Source organism: Tympanuchus pallidicinctus, unplaced genomic scaffold (assembly GCF_026119805.1).
Source record: "Tympanuchus pallidicinctus isolate F22 unplaced genomic scaffold, pur_lepc_1.0 scaffold1, whole genome shotgun sequence".
NCBI lineage: Eukaryota > Metazoa > Chordata > Aves > Galliformes > Phasianidae > Tympanuchus > Tympanuchus pallidicinctus.
Window position 1 is genome coordinate 34,669,307 of NW_026294618.1, and position 22,972 is coordinate 34,692,278.

The window sequence follows — 22,972 nt, forward strand, 5'->3', positions numbered from 1 at the left end:
TCTTCTTTAATTCCAAAGCGAAAAAGTCCCTAGAGCAGAACAGACACGCATGAAAGATGATACACAGAATTGCCAGCAGCATTTTTTCTACATGTTGCCAAACGTACATTACACAAAATTGTCATTAAGAGTTAGCTTATTACATTTTACAAGGCTACAAATCTCCTTGAATTAAATATTCATGAGTCTTGCTTAGAATACTGAATCTTGCAGTGTTTCAAAAGAAACAACAGAAATTTGCCTTCTAAACTATATATTCTAATACATAAATTATAAAATGATGAGTTTTAATTATACAGAATTCATCATTATGTATCTAGATTAAAATAGAAAGAAGTGTATTTTATATCCTTGGTTTCACAAGGAAATATTTATACAATTTTCTCAAGATCAAAAGAGTAAAATGTATCCAGTGGAACACAGCATGTACTCCACAATCCTTTGGCTTTCCTAGTAGCAAGCTGGCTGAAATGCTTGGAGTTGAAAAACAGAAAAAAAAAAAAAAGAAAAAAAAAAAAGGTACCCTAAAATACACCAGCACATATATTCTCTTTTAAGCGGTCTGCTACAAAACTAATGCAATTAAAAACTGCATTTTGAGGAGAGCAATTTGGATAATGAGAAAGGAAAACTCCTCCTACGAGGTGGGGGGGGGGGGGGGGGACAGGGCACACTATAGGAGAAAATGGAAGAGGCCTGTCCACTCTTGGTGAGAAATTAATCCTTGCAGTTCTGACTTAGGAACAAGGAAGTCAGCGGCTCTAGGAAACTGCCAAGAATTTGTATGGCAGAACTGTTTTCTGAGCACTGCAATGATGGAAAAGAAGTTTAGGCTGTATTAAAAGAAGCCACTCAGAGAACTTGATTAGTTGCTGTCCACAGAGCGGGGTATTCTCACATTAAAAGTAGTGGTTCTGACATTGGTTGTTCATCTTGACCCATAACCAGTTTGAAAACACTACAAAACAACAGATTTGGCCACATAAGACTTTTCACCCCTTCACTATTGAGTATGACCACACAAATGTTGGTTGGACACATAACACATGTTTGGCTTTGAAGAATGGGACTGAGCAACTGCAAAGAACCTTGCCCAGCTTCTCTACCGCTGGCAGGCATCTTCCATTCTGTCACTGGCAGAACAGTTTCAGATGGCTCCCAGCAGCAGCCACTTTTTCCCCTATCCTGTTTCCTCTCCCTTAATTATACCACATGTCAAACTGTTAATGTAGCTATGCTCTTAGCAGGCAAACAGCTGAAGTTGCAGAGAATTAAAGAGGTAGATGACAATGATTGGCAAACTACAATGGTAACAAGTTTAGCAGTTTTAACGTTGCTACGAGTAATGATGGGGAACAGAAAGAGAGATTCAGCACAGCTATTTTGTAAGCAGAAGTATAATGCATTTAAAAGACAGAATTGTTTGTAAAGCAAGTGAACTGTTCTTCATAGGGTGAATTTACCTATATCCATCAAGTGAACACTGAAATGTTCAGTGAGTGATCACTGAGCAACTCTAGCAGAAGCAGACAAACTGGAACAGCTTTACAAACAGCTGTCTTCTTATCTGATAGATTTCTAAGAGGTTTTTCAGCTTACTTATATTCCCATATATCCTTTTTGCAACTGTCTTAAAAAGACTGAGTCCTTCCTCTAGAACATAAAGCTGACTAGCTCTATTACAGCTGAGAACAAATGTAGAAAACATCACTGTTGATTCTAGTAGGAAGTAACAACGTCTGGAACATACTTTACAAACTCTGTCACCCTCAAGATCGATCAAATTTAACATTAAGGAGTGCCTGTCACCAATATCTTTCCAACGCAAGTGCTAGCAAAATGCAAAGGGATAACAACGAGCATGCTTGTATGAACTCTGAGCCTGTAAGCTGGATTTCTGTGAGAAAGCATCACATTTGTGAAATAACTTCAATGGAATCCTTCAAAAATATTCTTAGAATAGTGAGAGAGGAAAGGCACAGCCATGGCAGCAAAGTGAACAAATCTACCTGTCACCAACTCAGCAGGAATTCAACAAAGGATAACATACTCACATACTCACATTGAGCCATACCCCTCTGTTGACACTGGGAACAGTACCTGCTCATTTTATAAGCTGTCTCATAAAAGTCATTTCTGTAGTATACAGAAGTATATTCCTCCTCAACAGAAGGAGTGCATGACTTTTATAGACCTGAAGAATTCAGAAAACTTTTTTCTTGATGTAAAACAAATTTAAAGTCTGGACAAAGCACTTGAACCTTATAGTTAGCTGATGTGGAGCCAGAGGTAATGGTTTTGGCATGGGAGATCCAGAAGTTACGCCAATAACTGATTCTTAAATAGTAAACTACATCACAACTTGATTTAAAATTTTACTGCTCTTCAGAACTCCAGTACACGGTTGATCTCATAATATAAAGCCATTACCTAAAATAAGTAATATGCCTCTTTAGTTCTTTACTAGCTGTGGATTTTCTTTTAAATTAATCAAAATGTACGTAAGCAGAGTGCTTTAATCCAGTTTAGAACTGAGCTGGAATATTTAAATATTTATAGTTGTAAAAAATATTAAAAACAAACAAGCAACTTGCCTGCTGGATGCTAAAAGTTTTAATAACTTTTTTCCTCTTTTTTTTTTCCTGATCAGTCCAGTCACCATCAATCTTCCTCAGAAGTCAGTTCATTTAGTTCATTAGTATGTTTGCAGAGAGACACTGAAGATCTTTGTAAACAATTGAATAATCTACCAAACATGACAGAGGACAAAACCATATTTCTTTTGAAGGCCTAGCAAAATATGCAAGCAAATGTCATGGAAACAGAAGCTTTCTCCATGGTAACATCATCCCTGGTATGGCAGCTAACCACCCTCATTTCTAGCATGATCCAAGCTGTAGTATTAGCTTAGTACCACTTTTCATTTTAGTGGATTTCTGCAACATTCCATATATCCAGTAGCTGTAAAGTATTAATAAAAACAGTATTAGTTCAGAAGCATTTAATGTTAAAACAAAAGCAGAATACAAGGGCAAAGTGATTAACTGCGATAAGGCAAGTCTCAGAACAATTATATTATAGCTGTTTCCCATTATACCATCTGACTCACACTACAGTTGTCAGATATGCAAATATCTTGCACGAATTGCACAGAAGGAGCCATGGTATATTAGGGCACAATTCATCTTTGCAGCTAAGTAATCCATGCTACCTGCCTTTATATAGAAGTGCCAATTTTTACCAACCAACTTAAGCAACTCTCAAAACTTGCTGAAGACTGTTAGGTCCACTGCAGCTGCTCTCCACAGAGATGGACCTGCTTCGTGCACAGAAAGCTGATCCACACAAATTATTTCCAATGAATAATTTATTTGACAAATTAGGTCCAATTCATGAAGCATCTGTAAGCAGCTCGAGACTGACAAAACCTACTACCCAAATTCATCCTGCGCCAATGCTTGCCAAGCATTTTCCAATCTGACCGACACTAAAAGTTTCGCTTCTGATTGTTACTAGATAAAAGTCAGATGACATTACATGCCCATACATTCAAGAAACTGAAATGGATCATCTGTAGAAGCATGGGAAAAAAGAAATACATTCCCCATGATATTTTTGCAAGTGAAATACTAGGTCTTACATAAACATTTAAAGCATAAAAAATACAGCGCATCTTGCAGAAGTTTTGAACAAATGTTCACAAAAACTGTCTACCTGGTTGTTCTGATCCATGTATACAAGTTATGAGAAGTGGAGTCATATATCTTTTCAGGTTCAAATATTTCAATGAAATGTAAAGCTTAAATCAAAATCTCTAATAGTAAGGAAAGCATCAAGACTGCAGTACTTAAGTTTCTGAAAATATGAAAAAAATGTAACTGCATCTGTCATATTAAAAATGACATAAAATATTAGTTTGCAGCTAATTCCACTGCTAAGACTACTGCATAGGAACACACTGCCTAAAAACTAGCAAAAATTGACATCTGCCACTTCTGTCCAAGTAAACTTTGTTTACTTTGCTCATCACAAAATGCAGACACATCATTTAAAACATATTTAGATAGAAACTGTGAGCTTTACATTTTATATATCAGGACACAAAAGGAACAACCCTGAGATACTGTTGATTTTTTACAAAGAACCCTGTACATAGTAAATCTTTCTCACCTATTCTGAGTTCATCCTACGCCTGCTGAATCCTGTGCTCAATTTTCCATTAACAATGGAATATATCCAAAACTACTTTGCATTATCTTTTATTCTCCTGTTGTTTTATTTCTTCATTGCTAGCAGAAGAAGCCATGTTTTCACTTAATAATGGCAACATCAATTTACAGTCTGACAAATCCCTAAGACGCATATTTTAATTGCTTTCACAAGTTGATAGTTCTCTCCAGAGAATCCCGTTCTGCATAAAATACGTTTTGTTTCAGTGGTTGGATCTTCTTGGGATTTCCAGTGATCACTGTTTGGAAACAAACTAACTTTGTCAGTTCAAACTTGTCAAAACTTTCAAATAGCAGCTTGCAAGTGTACTAATTGCTTCTTTTAATAGGCAATTCAAAGTACACAGAACATCCCCATTACTGAAGCCCAGGATGCTACCAGCTAAGATTTTTACTTTTACCCTTTCAGAATGAACCAGCAGACAGATCCCAGCTGCACATTGTCTTGGTGGAAAGCTTCCACATGAAGAAGATAATTTCATTTCAGAAACATAACTACCAGCATTAAGAGAAAATAAGACTGTTTATCTGGAATAAATATGGTGGTAGTGCTCATTGGCTTTGTATACCTGACTTCTACAGTTCTGGCATGAAGCCCAGCAGTGCCGTTCAGCTCTATACTCAGAAGCACATAACCTGCATGATACAATCATATCTAAATTATTCAGTGGAAGACTGAATGGAATTTTCTTGAAAAACAACTGACAGCTTTCATGCTCAGCTCAAGACTTGTACTCTTCAAACGCTCCACTTTTATGGGCCTTTTTATTTTTTTGGAAGTGTTGAAGACTAAAACAGCTGACAAATGGAATTACTAAGGAAATTAAAAATACTAGAAGCCAAAATGAGATCAAATTATCACAACACTGTTCTGTTGTACCTCCTTAATGGAATATAATTTAGCAGACATCTCAGCCTTGCACAGCTTTCTGTGAGATGAGGAGCATAGCATGTACTGCACAGTATGCAATCTAAATATGTTATCAAATACACACAGCTACATTTCAAGATTTATCTGATAATACATGTTACAAACTAAAAGATGTATTTCAATAACTGCAAAACTTCAGTCACTTATTTTGGATATTGATCCTCCATTTTCAAATTTACTATGTATATGAACAGAAGAGTAAACATTTCAAATTACGAGTGAGAGCAATGCAAAATATATCATTTTAATTTTTAAAGACTGTGTCTAACATTAACAGCACTTTGATCATCCAGATACCAGAACGTACTTGTCAACATTTCTCTGAAAACAAACCTGCTTGTTCAAATCTCAGGTTTATAGATAATCGTCCTGATATATTAGGATACTGCCCACTCTGAAAACAGCAGGATGGAGATCTACCTAAATATTCTGCCTTAGCTTGATACAAATCACTGTTTTTACTACACTGCTATGCCCCAACAAAGAAAAAATAAGAACATTTCATTAAGGATCTTCATTGAAATGAATAAAACCTGTTGGCTGTCTTGTTCTAGCATGCACAGAAGAAAGTTATGGGAGAAAACAACTGCAACGAGGTCGTTTTTCCAGATACTTTCCTAAAGTCTTTTCAGTTGGAGTAAAAGAGGTTAGATGAATTGTATGTGAGGTATTCTATTTGTTGATAGCAATTCAAGGATATGAAGAAAACAGACTGTTGCTGAAATGCTTTCCGCTGCATTCCAGTTTGCAAGTCCCTACTACTCTGTCAGCTTCTCAGCAGTGATAAGATTCTGTAAGATACAGGATGAGTAGGAGCACTGCCATGGAGACAGCCGATCATTCATGGCTGCCTATGTCAAGGATCAAGAGTTGAACTGACTTCTAAGATGATTTAACATAGAATTCTCACTGATTCAAAGCAGATTATTTCACAGAATCACACAATTGGAAGGGACCTCCAGAGATCATCGAGTCCAACTCCTATTTCCTAGACTTCTCTTTCTGGTGATAAAATTGAGTTTTGTTTTTCAAAGCTGATCCATGATAATTTGTGTGATAAAAGCTTATTAAAAGCAGGTATATTTTGTTAAGGGTGAATAATTGCTTTGGTATTCTCACCTGAGCTTCTTGTTTATAATACATACACATAATGTTTATTTCTTGTAGCTACAAAATGTGCAACCTGACAAAGTGGGGAGTGTGAAGGAAGTGCTCTCCACAAAGTCCTTGGAAGGACCTCGAGACAAAGAAGCTATGCAAAAAATCAAATTTGAAAGCCTTGGCGATTAATGATTCTGCTTATCCCAACAAAATATATCTTATCTTACATCTAGCAGCATCTAAAAAGAGAGTATTTGAGACAATCTCTCAAATGGTACATACAGACATCATTATATTATGATATTTTGGCAATCCTAAGGCTGACCAATGCACATAATAAAGTATAAGAAATAGATCTTTGCTGCCTAATACTGTTGTCAGGCACAGTGGTTAAAGTGCACAACAGAAGTTCAAGAACCTGTTTAGATAGCTACTGAAAATTAGATTAATCACCTGGGAAATGAGAGAATATCAGGTGCCATAGGTGTTAAGCAAACAAATGAGATAACATATCAATTAGAATTAACGCTTCCCTTAGGTAATCAGACTTAAGTCACTGACATCTACTCAACCATTTAAAAAAAAAAAAAAAAGGAAGTCAGGTTAAACAATTTTGGCAAATATCACATACAACTGCTTCTCTAAACGTACCAGCAAACCAACAGAAGAAATTTAAGCACAGAAAACCTCACTATGGCATTTTCTTACTCTATTCAGAACTAAAAATGACTCAGTGTCTGCTCCTCTCTGGTTGTGTTCTGACAAATGTGGATGTTATGAGTTTGTATTAGTAAGAAATCATCAAATTTCTTGAGGAATGAATTACCTCAGGAAATCATTGAAGTTTACTGTGTTTGGAAATCACAGCACTTTTATCTAGGATTCTAACAATTCAATTAAGTGAGGCTTAATTAGTTTAATTAGATGCTACTCATTAACATTTCCACTGATACTTTTCCTTAATTTTCTAGTTTTTCTAATTTTCTGGTTTTTCGATTTTCAAGAAAGGTATAAAACAAATCACCTCAAGAAAGCAAAGCAGAACTGAATTGGTATAAAAATATTTCTTGTATAGACACAGAAAAAATAAACTCAAAAGAAATAGTGTATTGCCAATACATTTTAGTACATTCATAAAGCATATGATAGGATGGTATATTTGCAATATGACTAGCAATTTAAGAGACAAACTGCTATGAACATTGCCATGGAAATTGAGTATAACAACTACTCATAGGCAGAAAGGAGTTGTAAAGCTCAGTGGTATTTCAGGAGATTGACAGCAGATTCTCTGTGAAAGGAAAACCTGCAGCAGCACAAAAAGTACAAAAAACATACGTTATGATTGTTCCTAAAACTTTACACACCAGCACTGATACACCAAGACAACATGTGGGTCTATCTGAAGCCATTACTTGTATTGCAGTAGGAATACTTAACGATAACTGATGCCCTGTCACTTGTGGACATGATGTTCCATCTTCAAACACAGGTCAACAACTGACTTGGTATACATTTAAAAATTTGCAGAGGATCCAACAAAACACACACTGTGGAAGGACACGCTTACCAATTATACAGGATTTTTTTATTTTTTATTTTTTATGAAAAAGCTGGCATTGCTTAATGAAACAAAACATGGCCTTTAAGAGATATTTCATTTGGTGGCGTCTCGCTGATAGCTCATTTAATGTTAGCTTCAGAGATGTCTGGGTAAACTTTTATAAGGACAGAAAAGAATAACAGCTACTGTACAGTCATAACAGGACAAACAATTAACAGGCAACCAAGCACTTCAGACCACCATGAAGTCTACGAAGGAAAAGGAAGGAAGATGTACTGAAAACTCACTGAGTGTTAGCCAGTAATAAAAATCTGTTCATTATTCTCCTTTCATTCTCAAGGCTAAGCTTTTTGTTAGTATTCAATATTGAGAGTTATGATTTAAATAATTCAGCCATTCTTTAAAAGTAATCTTTATCTTTTTTAGTTCAGTAGCTGTCGTTCCTCCTTCACTGAAGTCATCCTGAACTCACACAACCGGACTTCACCCCTCATCCAAAATAAGAACACAGAGAAGTACAAAAGAGAAATCAGCCTGAGCCAGAACAATCAGTGAGCTCAGGAGGCAAAAAGGTGAAAAAGACAGTAAGTTCTGATACAAACTTCCCACAATCAGTCAGCTTCTTTAGGGCTTCCTAACTGACGGCCACCTAGCCTTCTTTTAGGCTGCTGAAGTAATAAAATAATTCCTACATCCTCTTCCCAGACAAGGTAAAGTAATAGTTCTAGCCAGCAAAAGATCAGTTATTAAGAGATTACTAGCAGAAAAATTAGATAGTTGCTGGCTGAAAGCATGATTTATAAGGCAGATTACAGAAGTAATTTCACTGATGAGTGGGTAAAGGTCAGAGCTGATTCTGCCATCAAAAGATAACAGGCAATTTTTGATATTTTCAATAAAACCACACAGGTTAGCAAACCACAAGCTTTCTAAAACATGTGTATGGTCTTGATTGCTGTTTTGAAACAATCTTTCAGAAACAATGGTTGAAAGCTTCCAATCTTATTCACAACTTACTAATTGTTCTCTAAGTTGTTTGGTTTTTGCTTGCAAACTAATCTGCTCATTGTCTGGGGCACAATCATTGGGCAACATACCTGTCCATGAAGTTTCCTGCTGGCCTGTTTCACTCCTCCTAATTAGCACTTAGCTTCGGTCCCTGCTCTGCCAACCTGTTACATGTAGAGGGATCAGAAAGCTGATCAAATGGAATGGAGCTGACTTAACTGTACAGGAGTTGTATCAGGAGCATCTTAAATGGATAGAAAATGATGCGAGGAAAAGGAGTGTTATGAAGCAAGGACATGAAAGGGAAACCAAAAGAAATGTGGGAAACAAGCTACTGGATAAAGATGCATGGAAAGGAAACAGAGGAAAGGAAGAATACAAAGGGAAGAAGAGAAACAATAGTAAGAAAACATTGTCTTATATTTGTCTTTCATTATGGAGTTGTTAGAGAATGGTTGGTATGACGGGCACGTGGGGTTTACTGTGATGCACACATCGCATCAAATCACCTACAAAGCATTCTTAAGTGATAAATCAGAAAGAAAATCTCCATCACTTGCACTAAACATACTCTTCTCATGATCTGTGAAAGCTGTGAAGAAGACGGGAGGCTTCTGTCACTGTCTTTTAATTGTCATCGTGAAACAAAAGCCCTTCTCATACCCTGGGTAATATACAAGATGAATAACAACTCAAGCGGTGAATTAAGTAGGAAAAATAATGCACTATAGCGTGATCATGCAAAACAAACTAAACTGCACAGACAGAAAATGACCTCTTTTCTCCTTAATGCTGTTTCTACCATCACCAGACACAACACAAATCAAATTTCTGCTTCAGAGCAAGAAACTCGCTATTCATAACGAGTTTACAAAGAAAGACAACAAAAGATAACAAACTACATTATACCTAACTAAAACCATCAATTGGGTAGTAAAACATTTTCGCAAATCTCTTTTCATCAAAGCATGACGGCTTCTCAAAACCAAACCAATTCTCAAGTACTTTGATGAAAAATCTCTTCAAACCCAGAGCAATTAGAGGCTGCTGAAATCACTCCTATTAAGAAATCACTTCAGGTATTCTGATTTTTATCATAAGACATAATTAAACCAAAAAGTAACAAAGTATTTTTCTCCATCTGTTTCTACTCCTAATACCAGTGTTGCCTATGCTAGTGAGGAATATATCCATATTTTCTGATCTGGAAACAAGCATCTAAGACCAGAGATGAAGAGAAGCTTCTCTGACTGAACATCGAAAAGACGTTCAAGCAGACAACAAATAAGATCCACACTCTTTATATTATATAATGAGTTAATTTCTGTACTCTCATTAAACTACTAAAGGTATGGAAAGTGTTTTATTGTTTTTCCCCTCAATTTTTCCTGTCTGTAAATGGCCAAATACCATTCTCTGCTGCTTCTTTATCCTTCTTTTGTGATCTTGTAATTCACACTGACTTTTGCATTCTTCTTCTTCAAAATGCACGTGAGACTTCAGGAGCTCTCAGATGATGTTCCCTAAACTTCCCTGTCTTCCTGTGGATATGCCATGGTCTCTTGAATTGAGACAAACTATTTTTTTATCAAGTTCCGTAAGCCTCGCCATAACAAAAATTCAGGCTTCTACCTCACTCAACAATAGGTGTCTTTCTCTTAAAAGTGGTATAATACATCACACAACTGCAACTATAATACAAAAATATATATATATTAAATTATTATTATCAAGGGATCATTTATGCATTATTATATTGTTGCCCTTGTGTTACTACCTATTGTATTTCCTACCACATAGAATCACAGAATCACCAAGGCAGGAAAAGACCTCCAAGATCATCCAGTCCAACCTTCCACCTACCACCAGTATTTCCCACTGAACTGCGTCCCTCAGTAGAACATCTACATGCTTCCTGAACAACTCCAGGCATGGTGACTCCACCACCTCCCTGTGCAGCCCATTCCAGCACTGACCACTCCTTCAGGCAACTTTTTCCTAATGTATAACCTGAATGTTGAGGCCATTCCCTCTAGTTCTATTGCTAGTCACATGGGAAAAGAGGCCTACAGCCATCTCACCACATCTCCCTTCAGGTAGTGCAGAGCACAGTAAGATCTCGCCTGATCCTTCTCATCTCCAGACTAAATAATCCCAGTTCCCATTAAAAATAAAAAAGCAGCATCAGCTATCTATATTAGCTTAAGCCTTTCAAATTTATCAGTTTTAGCTGATTAACTACCAACCAGTGTACAATAATTTCTTTTACACTGAATATGTTATTTGCATTTTCTCAGCTACAGAAACCACAAGAACACTGCACATTGCTTAATCCAGGAAAACCACTTTAATAACAAATGCAATGAACTTCTGTTTCATAAAACCTGAAATAATGCTGAAATTTGAACATTATATTGGACTAAGCAAATATAACCCATATTTTAAAGATAAAAAACTTTTACAAGCATTTATGCAAGCAAACTGTTGTTTTATTGGGTTATAAATTTCTCAGTATGCTAAATCAGAAAACAAGTTCTAGAAACACAAAACGTATCAGATATTACTTTACTGCAGCAGCAAGGATAAAAAACACACATTCTTCAGTAATTTCATTTCAAGTAGAAAATATCATTTCAAAATTAACTACTGTAGATCTCCATAGTTTAACCTCTAATACTCAGAAAACTGGTTCTGAGAAGCCTTTACAATTGCTTGAGGTTTTGACAGTATTCTGAGACATTATCAGGATTTCCTATGCAAGTATGAATTTTTTTTCTCCTACTAGCTTTGCTTTGAATTTGAAATAGCTACATATAAAAAGAAAGTAAGTTTGTGGTCTAGTTATCATTTATTTTGTGGTTAGTTGATGTAGAACTTGCAATAAAGAGTTTAATCTTATTTCCAGATGAGCACATCATTAGCACTGCTTGATGAGATCAGCAATATGTGAAGTTTGTCAGAAAAAAAAGTTTTACCTGAATACCGAATACAAGTATTTTCTATGAGTAACATGAAGGGTAGAGTTCTCTGTCAAACTGCCAGGAGTCAAAATCTATTCCTTTTGCAAGCTAAGAAAAGATGTCAATGTGGATGATGTTGCAGTCACAGTCTAAAGCAACATAAAGTACACATTGCAGTGTGATGCTGTACTCAAATCAGCAGTAGCAGGAACAGGTTGGAAGAGGTCCTGCTACTGAATTCCTTTAAAGCCATTTTCCTGCTTGAGAACTATTTGTAACTGTTGTTTCTGGATGTCTGCAGTGCTTTTGATGACTTCCCGCACTACAGTTACACATCATTATACTGCCTAAACCTTTTACTAAAATTTTAATGTGTGAAACACCCTTAAGAAAAATAATGCAAGAGCTCAAACCAACAGGTCATGCAGTCAGAAAAAAAATCTTCATTTATATCATATCATATTAGAAATGCACAAAAAATGTGAGCTGATTTCTGAAAATTACTGCCATGAATTAATCTATGAATGAACAGTCACACATACTATAACTTGAATTGCAATTAGGTGAACTTAAGTTGTCTGAGGAACTGGAAAAATCAGAACCAACTTTGAAAAGTTGTCCTAACCAAATTAAAGATTAAGCAGTAGATGGGAGGATGAAAGGAGAGGGAGGGTAAGAATTTCCTTTGGGGTGAAAGGGAAAAAATCAGTTATTGTGCTACTTACTCCTGTAGGCTGAAATATCAATCCATCCACTTCATGGCTAACTTCTCTAGCAAAGCTTCCTTCCAGGAGCTACAAAATAGAACAGATTTTTTTTTTCCAATTTTCCAGAAAGAAACATTTTACAGTATTCCACACGAAAGTAGATTATTTAGGAGCATTTTCAAAAATTCTTGTTTTGCAGACTGCTCAACTGTAATAACACAGCAACACAACAACACTACTGCAAAACAACCATCTGAATCAACGTGAATCTCCCATGTTCCATTTTACATTCTGAAAGATTCCCAATTCCGTATGGATGTGACTGCATCCCTTGAGATGCATTTACCATAGGCAAAAAATATCTCCATATGCAAACTAATGAAACTAGCTAGCTAACAGTAAGGAAAACAGATCATATACTTCCATGCTAAATTATGACCTGCTTAAGCAAAAGTAAGTAACTAGCGAGTGCTACAATCTATAGATAATAGCAAAAATAACAACTACCAAAATGTAGTTATTACTTTATGTTTTACTGTACAGATGAAGAATTTGTCTGAGTTCCAAGTGCTTTTAGTAATTGATAAACTCTGACATGTAAGTTACCACACTGTCATGAAACATAGCAAATACAGACATCTGACAATCACAAGCAGTTATAAAAGCAGCATTCTGGCCTAGATTGTTAGCTTTCTACCATTGCCTTCGTACAGTCAAAGAGCCACTGAATGCATTATTTAAATTAAGTAACAACCTCTGCCCTCAATAAAGGGCAAAAATATTACAGGAGTCAAGGAACAGCATTTGTATCTTACTGTGGCTTGCAAAAGTCAATGCAGTGCAGTTAAACACTTAACAAATCAAAAGCTTAATATTTAAAAAAATATATATATAGTCGTTAAAGTAATAGTAAAACATGTTATTTCATCTAAAACTGAAGCTATTTATACAGAATAAGTGATCTGTTTGTTATGAAAAGTGTTCACTTTTTTCCTTATCCACACAGTTACTGGCATGCTTGCACCTGAGAGTGCATAAACAAGTACAGCCTTCACTATGGAACTTGTAGATACAGCATAACTGATGAGAGTACTTCCATGTGATAAAGAACTTAAAAATATTCACTCTGAGTAAGTCTGCCCATGAAACAGTGGTTGTCAACATACAGAACAGATATTTGGAATCTAGTTGTAGCACACCTTGATCCGTTATCATTTGAAATTTACAACTGGGGCTCACATTGAATAAATTATCCAATGTTACTCAGATCTTTCATAAATTCATTGTTAATCTTTGCTTCAGCACAATACATTGGAAAATATTTCAATAAATACTCCCAGGACATTTTAAAAGCCACAATTTTAAGTCTTCTGGAGATAACTTTCAATGTTACTGAGTGATACAGTGCTGTTCCAAAATTTACCGGCCCATGGGAAGTCTGTAATAGGAATACACTTGACATTTTAAAAAAACATATGGTAAAGATTTCATTAAATTCAAGCACCAAAAAACCCTCACTCCAAGTAATTTAGAAAGAAAATCACTGAAAATAAGGTACAGACTTAAAATTAGCTATTGCTGTATTTTATTAGGTGCATTTCCAAAGAAGGGCGACGAGGCTTGTGAAGGGCTTGGAGAATATGCCTTACGAGGAGACACTGAAGGAACTGGGGCTGTTTAGTCTGGGCAAAAGGAGACTGAGGGGAGACCTTATTGCTATTGCTCTCTTCCAATATCTGAAAGGCATTTACAGCGAGAGTGGGGCTGGTCTCTTCTCAACAGTGACAGGATGAGGGGAAATGGCCTCAAGTTGCACCAGGGTAAGTTTAGGTTGGATATCAGGAAACACTCTACAGAAAGAGTTGTTAAGCACTGGAATAGGCTCCCAGAGAGGTGGTTGAGTCACCAGCCCTGGATGTGTTTAAAAAGTGTCTGGATGTGGTGCTCAGGGACATGATTTAGTGGAGGGTTGTGAGAGTTAGGGTAGTGTGGTTAGGTTGTGGTTGGACTTGATGATCTTTAACGTCATTTCCAACCTGAGCAATTCTATGACTCAGCTCATTAAAAGACATTAACCAAAGCAGCAAAGCAAACCCCTTCACCTCTGTTTTTGCTTATAATTTCTTAAAGGAACTATAATTTTAGGACATGTTTACTTTGGTATTGGAGCTTACATGAAACTGTATCATTTAGTCTTTCCCAAAATACAACTTTAGAACATGGAAACACTTTTTCATTTGGAGTTTGCAGCAATCTAAGGTATAGATGACTATAATGAACTGTTTTATCTGTAGCTCTCTCCACTCTGGTCTACCTGAAGTTCTAGAGAATTACATTAAAGCACTACTACAAGTTCATAAAAGAGGTGAAAAGTGCAATTCTAAAAAAAAAAAAAGAAATTAAAAAAAAATCTGTATTTAACATTTCAAAATTACACTCCAGTATTCCTTTTTATTCACCACTCCAACAGAATTAGGAAACTCAAGCGATTGCTTTTTATCAACTTGACATCCTGTTGCAGGAACTGAACTCATTCTCTTCATTTCAGAGTTCCTCAGTAATCTTAATAATACATCTTTTCTGAAATACCAATTAGGCATCAAAGACAAAAAAATTTTAAAACCAGAATAGATAATTAAAGCCCTTCTTGCTCCTGGCTATTCTGAGTCCATTCTCATTGCGTCAATTACAGGTATTTTCTATTACAGGATTCTAGAAGCAAATTTTTATTAAAAGGAATTGGGAAGAAGGGAACAGAAATTTTATCTCAGCTTTTTCCTATATACTGTTTCTCAGAATTAAACTTTTCAGAGGTCATCTATGAAAAGCAGGACACAAATCTACTGAATACTGCAGAAAGTTTAAACTGACAGGATAACGAGCAGAGAAGGAACACGTGACATATAAGCAAATATTTCTGACACCAGAAATATAATTGGTGTAAGGCTTTCATATTTATGAACTTTAAATGCAGTTATCTCAGTTTATCTTACACAAAATGATGTACAATTTTCCACACATATTAGAATTCCTAATTGAAGTTGAACAGAACAGTCTTTAATCGGCACCATGATAAATGGCACACCTGCCTGACTGGGATTACTGCCAGGGATCAGATAAAACGCAATGCATCTCAGTGGCATTTTATAAAAGATGGGTAAATGATGCATGCAAGCCAATTCCTCTGGCATGCTATTCCTCGTGGTCTCGTGATACACATTTCCACCTGTGAAACTCTTTCTTCACTACTTGCAGTTTACAGTGAACCTGGTAATGAACCATTTATTCATCCTACAGTTTTATTTAAGTATTATTTAAAGCTGAATCTAGTTAAAAATAATTGCTATATCTAATGACAGCCATATAATAAAGAGAATGGTAGAATCCCATGAAACGACTGGAGCTTTATGAAGAGTAAAAGGATTTCTCTTTGCTCTTTAAGGTCAGAGGCAGCCATATGTCATTAAAAGCACTGCTAACAACGGGTGATGCTGATTTTGCTAAATCACTGAGCCAGTCAGTAGAGTTTATTGGGTGGATAACTGAAAAATCATGCTTTAGAGATCTCTCTGCAAATAACAATAAAGAAATCACTTGGCTCCTCCAGCAGGGAGAGAAAAAAAAAAAAAGCAACTGTGTGAATAAATTCCACATAATCCTGGCATTTTTTTTAATTAATACTGGTGCAATTCTGAGACAAGCCATGCAATTCTTAGGAATTTCCAGATGTAATTTTATTTATATTTTCTATTAGTAATGTGCCTTCGCTTTCCCCTACAAAAAACTCTCATGACAACTCAACATATTGAGAATTATGCAGATTCACAGTACTGTATCCAGGCCTGAGGCCCCCAGTACAGGAAGGGTGCAACACTGTTGGAATGGGTACAGAGGAGGGCCATGAAAATGATCAAAGGACTGGAGCACCTCTCTTACGAAGAAAGGTTGAGGGAGTTGGGCTTGTTTCCTTTGGAGAAAAGACGACTCTGGGGAGACCTCACTGCAGCCTTCCAGCACATAAAGAGAGCTTACAAGCAGAAGGGGGGATGACTTTTACATGCTCTGGTAATGACAGCACAAAGGGAAATGGCTTTAAACTAGAAAAGGAGAGATTTAGGCTAGATGTTAGGAAGAAATGTTTTACTCAGAGAGCAGTGAGGTGCTGGCACAGCTGCTCAGAAAACTGTGGGTGCCCCATCCCTGTAGGTGCTCAAAGTCAGCTTGGAAGGTCCCTGGGCAACCTGAGCTGGTGGGGGGCAGCTCTGCCCATGGCAGGGGGCTGGAACTGGGGGGCTTTATGGTCCTCTCCAACCTAAGACATTCTGTGATTTTATGATATTAAAATTTCTGCTAAGTCGTATCGACTTCCTACAATGCAATTTGCCTCAGGTCCTTGCACACAATTATTGTGGATATACTACATCACAAAATGGAAATGTTAACAATTTTGTCCGTGTTTCTGACTCAAAACTGATACAGCTTATTCACCTAGTGAAATACTTGATGCAGAAAATAATCACTTTGGATTTTATAATACAAGATAAAATACATGCTAATTTGAATGTTTTTTTTCCATTTCAGAGTTGCTCTTTGGTTCATTTAGTTTTCAGTCAAGCTACTGCAGTTCAGCATGCAGCTGCCCTGACGCAGTTTTTCCACAGCCACCTTCAAGTTGTTGGCCATCTACCTGCTCACTCCATTGGGAAAGCTAGGAAAGGGAATGTAACTTATTCCAAAGACTTAGACACAAATAAACCACCAATTGAATTGTCAGTTAACTAGAATTTAAAGTGCCTTCAAGCACGAGCATCCTGTCATGCCTTGCTTCCCACAGCAACATCTTAACTGAGGCAAGGTTCAGCCCAACTCAAAGGACGAGCTCTTCATCTGATGATTACAGCCTTCAGCGAGAGACTACAAAATAATTGGCACATCCCGAGAACTGACAGGTTTTACAGACATGGGTTCATAAATAGTAAATCTCTGTAAAGACACTGCAGATTTTTTTCAAACATATTATACAGACTTCAGAAAATATCCCATTGTTACTAGCACCTTATCTGAAAGGAAATAATTATCTTGTCTGTTCTCTAGAAGAGATGGACCACTCTGCTTATAAATGTGGATATTACTTCTGGTTTATTTTACACTGACACATTACATTTGGTTGCCAGTTTCTGTATTTTTCTGATTTATCAACTCCATTTTAAATGGCAGTTTTCTGAGTAGACCTCAGAAGTATAATCCTAGAATACCCTTTAATGAGGCTTCATTTTTCCAAGTTCAAAATAATAATTAATTACTTAAACGTTGATATTTGATGAATATAAGTCATCTCAGAAAGTTCTACATCCAAAGAGAAATGTTTCCAAATGTATTCATTTAACAATATTCAATAAAACAGACAAATATATGTGAATTAATGTAATGCATATTGCATTTTGCTAAGTATACACATTTTGCTAACTCACAAGATAAACAGATTTTAAGTCTATTACATTACAGCTGAAGAAAGAATCTCTGAATCTCAAATTCAGTTAAAGATTTGTAAAACAAAAATTAACATTCCCATTGGTTAGCATTCCTGGATTTAACTGAAAAGTAAACCAAAATAAAAATACTGAAAACTTGCTTCACAAAACAATTCAGCTTAAAAAAAAAATAGGACGGAAATCTGAATCTTCCTTGTTTGGGACAAAAGAAAACTGAATCAAGAATAACCTACTGCACATTTCAGAAGTCCTGAATTTCTGGATTGTACAACAGAACATCAGAAATTCTACAGAACACGTTACACAACAAATTCAATTTAAATGAAAATTTAAAAAGCAGTTGCTCAGATTCATCCCAAGGATGACACTCCCAAAACTAATAAATATAACAGAATAATAATGGAGCCATGATTTAAATTATTTACATTATGAACTGCAGCTTTCTAACATTTTATTTTGAAAAGGAAGCCTCCTGAATAATAACAAAATATGCTTGGTGGTGAGGTGTAAGCTTTAAAGATGATACCAAGGCTACCCTGCAATGCTTTAAAATATTACCAACTGCAGCTTCATAACAGATTAGCAGAATTGTCACTATACATTAAGGTGAGCTTTAGCTACACTTTCTTCCTTTCTATCCTGAATCTTTTTAGTTCCCCATTCTGCAGCAGTAATTTCTTTTTTATTAAAAATAAAATTAAAGGCAGTATCAAGAATTAAACAGGCAGCTTCAGTCCCAAAGTGAAAAAGTTCCCAATAATAAGTACCTATACAATGGGATGGGGTAGCTTAGTATGTTATTTAATATATATTAACTGAATTTCAAATCTTACACATACTAAAAAATAATTTCAAAAAGTTGTCCACTTCCCATTTTAAGAGATTTAGGACTCAAAATGAAGCGTTAAGAGAAGCTTTGCTTTTGGTTCTTTGATGAAGTCAACATCTGCTGGCACTGAAATTTCTACACATACACAACAAAGCTTTCCAATCCGTCTTCAATGACTCAGAGATACGTACGGCTCTGGGAGTTAAAGGGAGTGCATGTTTTCTGAAATAAATAAATAAAAACCTCAGGCTATGTATTTCCTTTATTTGGCCATACCATTTCCCTCCACTGAATTTTAGGACTTCAAGTGAAACAGCTGACCCCAAAGAAACCCACTGCAAATTAATATAACAGAAAGGAGACAGGGGAAGAAGGATCAAAGATGTACCTTTGGCACTGCTTTCTTCCCTCCCTGTCCCAAAGAAGACATAGCCCAGATCATCAGTTTAGATCAACTTTCAGACAGCTAGGAGGAGGAGGAGGAAGACGAGGAAAAACCCTTTCCTCTCATGCATATTAACTTTACTTTTCAAGTGATACGCTCCACTCCCAAGTAATCTTTTGGAAAACTGTCTCAAGTTAAGCATGCAGAGATGGAGAACTTAAGTTGCTCCTACTGACTACTACAATTTAAAAAATTCCTCAGCAATTTTTTTCTTGCTCCAACTTTCCTTCCTTGTTCCTCCGCAGATGCATAAGAGAGTGACCAAGTCACTGCTCAGGTGATCTTCTGTGCAAAGAAATCAACATCACTTTCCAAACACTTCACAAGGAGGCAGATGCACCTCTTCAAATACCTTCTCCTCTAAACACACTTAACATTTTTGCCCCCAGTCGACTTAAACCCATTCAGCTACACTATGCAGAATATTCCATAAGAGCCATATTAGCAAGAAAAGAAATACACACCCCATTTTCCTATTGGAAGCCTCCTTTCAAGAACATTTCAGAACGTGTCAGCACTTGCCATGGCACCAGCTGATGGCACACTGCCCCTGGCTTGCTTGACTCTGAGAGGTTCCTCCTAAGCAACTGGGAAAGTCCCAAACACAGTCTAGTGATGCAAACACCAGTAGTACCTCGTGTATGATTTCATGCTTTTCTCCAAATTGCATATGAAAATGTTCGGTGGTGGGTTTTCAATCACCTTAACATGACCTGGTTCATCCTGCATCATTCTCATTACCTAATCAAAATACGATATGCTACTTAAGGTAAGAACAGTATTCTGTTAACTGTGCAGTGATGTATTAATTGACAAGTAATTTTATAGAAGAGTAAAGTCCAATTTCTCAATTACTCATTGCATTTGCTTATCTTAGAAATTTTGAATTTTGATTTTCTGGGAAATCAGAAATAGGAATGCAAGAAAGAAAATGCAGAATGTTAATTAAGAGTAGTCAAAAAAAACCAAAAACACCCACCACCACAGTTCATTCTTACACTAATATTCTAAAAACAAACAAAAATAATTTAAAAAACAATTAGCTAAAGAAATTTTATATGCTCTTCAAAAAACAAAGAATATTGTAGAATAACTGCTTCATTTCTATTAGACCAGTAAAACGATCTACTTTGCCCTAACTGCAAAAGGACCTCAAGAATGAACATTTCAGTTGCTCATTACTTACTTACAAAGAAATTTCATGCTCCTTGTCCATAAAATCAGCATATTACACAAATTACATGGAAATCCTTTTTAAAAAAAAATTATGCTTAAAGTTCAAATTCTAGTTCTCATGCAGCATTCCCTCAAGATATTAATTCAAGTTCTAAATGGAGAAAAGCTGCATATATATATATATATGCGTGTATGCATATGTATATATATGCATATATTCTATATAAAAGTGTAAGTGTTTAAAGCCATTTATAGTAGCTAATAACTCTGTACTGAACAGGAAGAATAAAAGTAAACTCTAAAGGCTCATCCATTCAAAAAAGCCAAACTATTTTGAACTGTAATCTATGGCAATAGTTCAAACATGTCAGGATGAAAATTATACCAGATGATTGAAAAGAAACATGGGAGCTTTCTCATTTTGTAAGATCAATAAATACATTAATTAACAAATACTTTTTATAAAACACTATGTTTTTGGGGAGCCTTTCAGTTTGCTAATTTACTAGTAGCTCTGAATCCAATCCTGCGCAAGACTAAAAAACTAAAAATAACTTCTTTGCCAAGTTAATCATACAGAACATTTTGGCTCAAAAGACATTAAAAACACCTAATTACTGAAATTGATTTGTTCCCTGCAAGAATGAAAGCAGATAATAGGAGCAATGTGAGACTGATGTTCACTAATATGATCAAGAGACTAATTATTATCCATGAATCATTTGTAGCATTCAAAACTTGATTAATGTCAGGTCAAGTTTAACATGTGATAGGTTTTATTAGTAATGCTCCGCTATCCCACAGCTTGTCAGTTTAAGCGAATGCCATCTGTTACACAGAGGAATAGCCAAGAGTCCAAACAAAAGCACGGTGGATACAACTGGTCATTGAAGACATTTTAATCATTCCATAAGGGAGCTATGCTAATAATTTGTAGTGCAGTAGACAAGAATCCAACACAAAAGCACCTGGTAAAGATATGACATTAATCACCCAGAGAGTTAGTTTGTGAAGTATGCTTTGATCATTTTAAAGCTTGACCAAAGGAATGTCACAATTTGATCAATCTCCAGTAGCAACAATTCTATTGCAAGTGGAAAAAATTCTGTTGTGAGAGCATGCGCACCTTCCTCTCAATAGTCTATCTGTCACCCTCAGGGTGCATTCTTGTATGGAACACAGTATGCTATCCTTTAAATCATCAGTCACGATATTCATAGAATCATAGAATATTGCAAGTTGGAAGGGACCCACAAGGATCACTGAGTCCAACTCCTGGCTCCACACAGGACCACTCAAAATTCAAACCCTATATACACTGAATGTACCATCCAGAAGGATACTGTGAGAAACAGTACTGAAAGCTTTGATGAACTCCAAAGAGATAACGAGATAATCTCCAAAGAGATAATGAAGCCAACTGGCTTCATTCCCTTGGTCAACTAAGTAGATAACTGTCATAAAAAGACACCAAGTTTGTTAAATATTCACCTTGTGAACCTGTGCTAGCTGTGACCAATGATTGCATAGTCTTTCAGATGTTGTTGAGTAACTCATAGAATAACATTTTCTACAATTTTGCCAGGAATCAAAGACTGACAGGCCTGTCCTCTGAAGGATTAACCAGCTCCTGGAGTGATACGCTGGCATCTATACCAACCGATCTGCAGCTCCTGCTTGCTTCAATGACCCAGTACCCAAAGATCCAATAGCCCCCTAGACTCAGGGTTTTCCAACATGCATGGAGAGGTTACAGAGAACATAGTGATCTAAGGTATGGGTAGCACTTCTGCCTACTGCACACTCTGTTCACTTACAAGAGGCTGTATTAAACACCGAATGCAGTCATCAAGGAGGTTACATCCTGCAATTGCTTTTCTTTTTGTACCTCTCAAGCTTTAAGGTATTGGGATGGGATTTTTGTTTGTGTTTTTTAGTGTGTGTGTATGTTGTACTTCTTAGGGTGTTTTTTTGTTTGTTTGTTTTTACCAAAAATGTGCTATAAAGAACTCCTCTGCATCCTGCTCAGATGCACCCTTTGCATTGCAACAAGTGACACATATCACTGCAGCTGGCTTTGACCAAGTAGCTATTTTAAAGTCAGCTGGGCTCTCTACCAACCAGCAATCAGGACTGGCCTTTCACCCCTCCACTTCTAGCAATTTGGAAAGGCAACAGGATAGCACAGATTGTCGTAAGTTAGCTGCCCAGTTAGCCTGACATAATGAAAAACCCAAATGGGTGAACTGCCAAAGATGCATGAGAGCTGCACTGTCCTGGAAACTGAAGGAAGGAGACCTCAAGGCACCTCCAAATGAAGATTCTTCTGCTTCAGTTACATCTGATTCCTTTTCATATAGGCTGCTTTAAGGCAAGGGCATAGATGATCTATCTCATACCACTTGTTGTAATCAGCTGCTAACCTCACTGGAACTAATGGATTCACTGGGCACAGCATGTGAGTATACATAAAAAGAGAAGACATGACTAAAAGGATGAGAACTTGCATATGCCTCATCTGCTCTAAGGC

The 22,972-nt window shown here is 36.4% G+C and overlaps 1 protein-coding gene across 3 annotated transcripts in view; it reads right to left on the minus strand.

The window, feature by feature from the left end:
* RNGTT (RNA guanylyltransferase and 5'-phosphatase) overlaps positions 1-22,972 on the minus strand; it is a 186,301-nt gene that overhangs the window by 77,557 nt on the left and 85,772 nt on the right. For 2 of the 3 annotated variants that reach the window (XM_052678325.1, XM_052678343.1), the window contains one exon: positions 12,519-12,587. The exons of the other annotated variant lie outside the window; for it this stretch is intronic. In XM_052678325.1, the coding sequence (XP_052534285.1) occupies positions 12,519-12,587 (69 nt within the window). The remainder of the gene's footprint in view (positions 1-12,518; positions 12,588-22,972) is intronic. 3 annotated transcript variants of the gene reach the window in all.